Source organism: Stegastes partitus, unplaced genomic scaffold, assembly GCF_000690725.1.
Source record: "Stegastes partitus isolate 25-593 unplaced genomic scaffold, Stegastes_partitus-1.0.2 Scaffold878, whole genome shotgun sequence".
NCBI classification, from domain to species: Eukaryota; Metazoa; Chordata; class Actinopteri; family Pomacentridae; genus Stegastes; species Stegastes partitus.
In genome coordinates, this window is record NW_007578609.1 from 81,593 (window position 1) to 88,197 (window position 6,605).

At 44.4% G+C, this 6,605-nt stretch overlaps 1 protein-coding gene across 1 annotated transcript in view; it reads right to left on the reverse strand.

The window, feature by feature from the left end:
- The window catches only part of LOC103365825 (multiple epidermal growth factor-like domains protein 11), a 110,058-nt gene that overhangs the window by 12,741 nt on the left and 90,712 nt on the right, over positions 1 to 6,605 (reverse strand). The window contains exons 14-15 of the mRNA XM_008293372.1: positions 5,607 to 5,753; positions 3,310 to 3,444 (exon numbers count right to left, since the gene is read on the reverse strand). Of these exons, the coding sequence (XP_008291594.1) occupies positions 3,310 to 3,444; positions 5,607 to 5,753 (282 nt within the window). The remainder of the gene's footprint in view (positions 1 to 3,309; positions 3,445 to 5,606; positions 5,754 to 6,605) is intronic.

The following is a 6,605-nucleotide window of genomic DNA, read 5'->3' on the forward strand; positions in this document are numbered from 1 at the left end:
TCTAAAGTAACTCATCTGATTCCAGACTGACCCACAAACTGTTGAAAGTTACTTGAAACTTGGATTTAAGTCATTTTTTTCAGGTTTTCACTGAATGTTGGATCACAATGAGTCCATTTTAAAGTCAATTTTAAGTCAGTTTTGAGGAATTATCATCATTTTTGATGCTTAGATTTGGTCCAATTGTAAACACAGGTCACAGGTGATGCATTCAAAGACTGTGGGAAAGTTGAAAATCACAAATGATGCGTTCTGTAAAATAAAAGTTAAAATGATTTACAATTTTAAACTAATTATTTAGAAGAAAATATCTGTAAAATGATGCATTTTTTTGCAGTTTTAAATACAGCAAAAAAGAAGAATAAATGAACATGTGTAAATATACAGAATTTGGATGTAAAACTGTATTTATAGTTTTAAACAGTTTTTTGAGAATTTGCATTTAAATGTATGCAGTTTTTCTGTGATTTCACTGATTTAAATCAGTAATTTAACAAAACAGGGAACACGTGTAGAAAAACATATATATATATAAAAGAAATGACATTTTTTGGGTTTATTGTTTTTTACAGTGTAGATTAAAATGATTTATTAAGAACAAAGGAGCGACGAAAGGTGTCTGAAAATGACTTTTAAATAAAAACAAACATATAAGATATAATTTCAGATGTGGTTTCTGTGATTTTTTTGGGATGAATTTCACTTAAAAATTAAAAGCAGTCAGAGTCCTGATTTGTCTTTGCTGCCCATAAATAAAACATTGGCTCTTTACATTTTATTTTTGTGTGATTTCCTGGACAGAAAGTTTGAACAGAGCACGACGTGTTCTTCATATGCAAATCTGAGCGCGTTCCACTTGAGAAACAAATCTGATTTCTTCATTAAAGCGGTAAAAAAGCCTTTTTAGTTCCCGTTAATGGTCGTCTCCTTCACACACAATGAGCTGTTTTCTTTGGAGCTCCAGCGAAGCCTCCGAGAGTTTAACAGTCAATAACATCGTTAGCTGCTGCAGATCCAGAAGGATGAAGGGATGGAGCTCTGGAGGCGAACCGGACCTCTGATTTATCAGGACTCAGCCAGTTATCTACGAGCTGCTCAGAGCTGCAGCGGCCAGCAGAATGGCTAATGTAGGACAGGCCAGAACTAAGGCCGCTTCATGTTTAATGATGATGAATATTTCACAACACACTCCGCCACCGTCTCTATTTAAAAGTCGGCTTGGCAGCGGACCTTGGGCCGACTGCCTTCACCGGAGAATTAACACCTGTTTAACCTGCAGAGGAGCCCAAACTGAAATACTGATGTGCACAAAGATTATTCAGACAGAATGAAAAGGTTGGAGGAGGAGGACAAAGGGACAGAAGGAGCTCAAGGTCGCCGCTTTTTCATCATCACCTGCGATTCTGCAGAAACGCAGACGTTCAAGGACCGCGTGGCTCCAACCTGAAGCTAATGGGAGACGTCAAGTAAAACAACCGGCTGTGATCGTGAAGATGTCAAGAGGCCGGGTGCAGTGAATGAACTCAATACGAGTTCTGCTCGGTTCTGACCCGACTGACTCTCCAGTACGTGGAGCCTCCATTATTCATGGTGTTGGTGACGCCTGTGGACGCTCAGAACAAGTCGGTTTCAGGGTCTTTTCAATTTCTGTGAAATGAATAATCAAAGAAATTCAACTCCTTTGTGGTTTTTGTAGTTTTAACTGTGTCATCCTGCACAGAAGATAAAAACATCACCAAAAATAACCCGTTTGTTCTGAACGGATTCTGTAAAAAGCTAAAAAACCTGAACTCCTCTGGGCCAGTGTGTCGCCATGATGGACTCAACTGACAGTCAGGGGACAAAAAGTCAGACTTCTGTTGAAACACTTCCTGCAGACTGAGAGGAGAATCCAACCTACTGGATCAATAAGTAAATGCAGCACGGATCAGAACCAGAGAACAGAGGAGCCAGTTGGTGGAGATACATCCAGCATGGTGGAACATCTTTCTACTGATGATGATGGAACATCTTTCTACTGATGATGATGGAACATCTTTCTACTGATGATGGTGGAACATCTTTCTACATCTGATGGTGGAACATCTTCCTACATCTGATGGTGGAACATCTTTCTACTGATGATGAGCAGAGAGGAAAAGTCTGGAGACATGGAGATGGTTCAAGATCTGCAGGATGTGGAGACGACTTTAGTTCCAGTGTTGGTTAAACCTGTGGACTCTTCTGTCTGGTCTCCATCGTTCTGAGTCCTGCTGACAGAAGACGTCTCTGGGTTCTCTCTCCTCCTTCATGTTCTGGTTCCACAGAGCTGCAGGACTTTAAGATGAAACATGAACCTCAGTGAGGAAACATGAGGCAGGTGATCAACAAAACACCCAGAATCTGCTGCTTGTAGTTCAGAGGGTTAAATCTGCCCCATTTCTCTGATGTAACCTTGATCATAATGTCATCGAGGTTGTCTCGACTTGAAGGCTGCAGATTGATGGAAACCTTAAATTACAAACTAAGAGCAGCGAGTTTGACAGACGGCCATTTATCAGGCAGAGAGGAGGGAGGGTGGCGGCTTTTCCCTCTTTGAAAGGTGAAAAAAAAACAAGTCTGTCATTAAACACAGATGCAGCGAGACGTGCAGGTGACATGAAAACCATCAGTCGGGACGATACAAGAACATGTCCAAGTCCCTGAACAAAATCCATCATTAAGACATGGAAGGAATATGACAAATCTGGACTAGAGTTCACCAGAACACATGTGGAGACTCTGAAGTCACCTGGAAGAAGGTTCTCTGGTCTGAGGAGACCAGAATGGAGCTTTTTGTTCTTCAAGGAACGTTCCCTGAAGGTTTCTGTCTGCTGGGTGTCTAGTAAATCTTTACGATCCACATTTGAGATCCACTGACTGTGTTTAATAATTAAAAGGTGCATGTCCTTCTATCAGACCAACACAACAAAGACAAAACATGAAGTCAGCTGCATGTTGTGGATCTGGAACATTTCTGATTTATCTGAGAAACCAGAGAAAATAATCTACTTAATGTAAAAACCAACTCAGACTCTGTGGTAAAGTTACCAGTGATGCTCTGTTGGGTTTACACTTCCTGCTGCTAATTCTAGTTTCTGGCTCCAGAAAAGCATCAGGTTTGTGAAGCATGGTGGTGGCAGCATCATGCTGGTCAAACAGTCGCTGCTGAGTGGAGACGCAGACATTTAAATGAACACAGTGTGAAGCTGTGCAGCAGCATTCTGTCAGACTGACCCGTCCAGATGTTGTTAACAGTTTCTATCATGTGTTTAGTGCAGCAGGACTGACCTTGGTTGCAGAGCGACCCGAAGAAGCCGGACAGACACTCGCAGCGGCCGGAGACGTGGTGACACGGGCCGTCGCTGTGGACGCACTGAGGACAGGACTGGCTGCAGCGCTGGCCGAAGAAACCTGGAGAGCAGGCTGCAGGAGACAGCGTGTTAGTGTTAGTAATGGATTCGTCCTACAGAGGAGCAGCCAGTCCATTAGCGGGTTTCCTCCTCTTGGCTCTGTTAGCTCCACCGTGTGTTTCCTGCAGCACCGATCCTCCCTCATACGTCTTCCTAAAGCTTTTAATTTGCTTTAATTGATGTTGGTCTAAGTGGGGAGACAACCTGCGCTGCTGCTCTGCTGCTCCCCAACGCTACAGGATTTTACTAATTAAGATAATTGCCTAAACTGTGAACCGGGAGGCCTGAGACGCAGCGAGGAAGGAAGCAGACGAGCGCCGCCGCCGCATCGGCAGGAAACTCTGGTTCTGTTCAACAAGTCGCCTCAGACCTCAGCGTCTAACTCCTGATTTCAAAATGAATCCGTCTTCATCTCAGTTCTGCTGCTGATCGGCAAACACATAAAACATGAAAACTTTCCACCTCAGGTATTTTCTAATTAACCAGAGATGAGACATAAAACCTGCAGGTTCAGGATGTTTGACTTCATAAAGCCACAGGTTTGATTGTTTCAGGGGTTAAATGTTCCTCTGAGGTGTCGTGATTCTGTTTTTAATTCACCTATTAATGATTTTATACTTTATTCTCCCTAAAAACTCAAATATGACAAAAGGAGAATTAACTCTGAACCCAAAAACCCAGCAGCAGCTCTAGAAGACATGCTGATATATTTCCTAAGTTACCAAAATGTTTTTCAGATCGGTTGGTTCAGACGGTGGATGGATGTCCAGGATTCTTTGGTTCTGAATTGGACGAAGGCGAAACGTCTTTAAGAACCAAAAACAAACGTCCAGCTGCTTTTAACTGAAGTTACTCAGATCACAGAAACATCTTCAGTGCAGAACGACACCAATCAGGAAGAAAAGTTGGATTTCTTTGATGATTCATTCGACAAACAAAAAAAAACAACCTGGAATCAACCTGTTCAAAATCATTAAAGAGCCCAGAGGTGTCACCAACATCTGGAAGCCACTGTGGCTCCACATACGATAGAAACATAAACACAGTCATGACCCGATAATCGACCCTTAACAATCCTAAACCTGCTATCCGACAGGTTCTTTGGAAAAGCCAACAGAACCCATAAAAACAGCCTTAACATAGCGACAGCTTTGGATTGTGACTCCGACATGACATTTAATGTCACCAATCAGGATGACGGCGTATTATCTGACTGAACAATCCCACAGATTGGCTACGTTCACACTGCAGGACTTGATGCTCAATGAGGATTTCTTTGTGACTTCCTTCACGTTTCCAGTTCAATGCGACTTGTATGTGATCTGCTGTGTGAACTTCATACGACCCAAAAGTGTCCCGCATGTGCAGAAGAGGACACGACGACGTCACACGCAGCGAGCGTGCTCAGTGTTTATGGAAGTAAACATGGATGGTAACGGTGGAGCGTATCTGCCACTCCCCCACCGCCACCGATGGAGGAAACAGAAGTGTGAGCGCTAACTAAACTAGCATCAGCAGCCAAGTACTGCCTGTGTGTTCTGGACACTTCCACCCCGTCAGAGCGCTGCCCCGGGGTGGAAGTGTCCCCCGACCGCAACGAATGTTCTGATATTCATCATTAATTGGGCCTGAATATCCAGAGAGCAGAAAGTTCTACTGGGACCAGCCCTACTAGTTATTATAACAACTATGAACAATAATGAACAACTAATGAACCTTCCAGCATCAAGCCCTCCTCGTATCTGGACCTCCGTCTGGACAATCCCACAGCCTTGATATCTGACATAGAAGAAGGTTTTACATTTAGTGTCATCGAGTCACGACTGTACGTCTATTTCTAACTAACTTCCTCTCTGCTCTGTATGAACACTGTCTGCAGTTCAGCTGAGTCGTGCTACGGATGCTGCAGCTGATCGATTGAAGGCTTTTGAGCTGCAGGAGCAAAGAAGAAGAAGATTTAGTTTTTACAGAATCTGCTTAAACACTTGATTTTTTCCCATTTTTTTAAAATAAAGGCAATAAAAGAATTTAGATCAAACATTATTTGACTTGGTTTCGTGTCTGCGTGTCACAGACGAGCAGCACCAAGGAGCTGTTAGAGATCCAGCTGAAGACGTCCTGTCTGGGGTTCTGAGGGTCAGTAGCCTGTAGCTGCTGTGTTTCATCTGGGGTTACCTCTCCTGCAGCTGCTGCCTCGGTAACCAGGTGCGCAGACGCAGGTGCCGTCCTCAGGTGAGCAGGAGCCTCCGTTCTCGCAGGTACAGCTGTACGAGCAGTTGGGTCCCCAGCGGCCCTCCGGACAGACGCCGTCACAGTGGACGCCTGCAACACAAGAACCAGAACCAGAGTCAGACGGCTGCTGCTGCTGCAGGCGTGAAGCTGAAGTCTGAAGAACGAAACGACGACGACGACGACAGGTGAGATCAGGAAGTATCAGCAAACAGCACCGAGGAGGAGGAAGTATGAAGAGGATGTTCAGTTCCTCTAAAGTCACCCGTCTGGTGAAGGAGGAGGCTGGTGGCAATGATTCTACTGACAGGTAGTAATAATAATAATAATAATAATAAGGTCAGTTTGTTTCTTTCTGATCATTTCATGTCTCGTTTTGGTTGTTTTGAGTCTGAAATAATCAATAAATAAATGACTGACGGATGCTGAATGAGCATCTGTAGCATCCTGACCTGCGTCCTCTCTCTACGTGAAACCGGATCGGGCTGAAGCTGGAGCTGATCGGATCAGAAACAACAAACATTTTGTGCAGAAACGTCTAAATTTCCAGATTCTGCTCGAGACTTTCTGCCTTTTAATCCGCTGCCGAAGTGTCTCCGTCTTTCATCAGTCTTGCATGTGTGTGTGTGTGTGTGTGTTGGTCGGTTTGCAGATCGGATCAGAACCCTGCTGCTCACCGGGGACAGCGAGCAGAACCCAGGAGACCCACATTCACCGCTGCAGCTCTAAATATAGCAGGAGGGAGTCAGAGCCGCAGAAACAGAGCAGCTCATTAGAAAGTTCCTTTGACTCCGAATATGAAGAACCGCAGAGCCGGTACCGCTCCATTAATAACGGACCTCCGGAACCAGACGCTGGGACGACGAGACGAAGGAGGGAACCAGAACACCAAAGATCCAGTCACAGTGAAAACACCTCCAACACACAGGACACGTGGTCACTGGT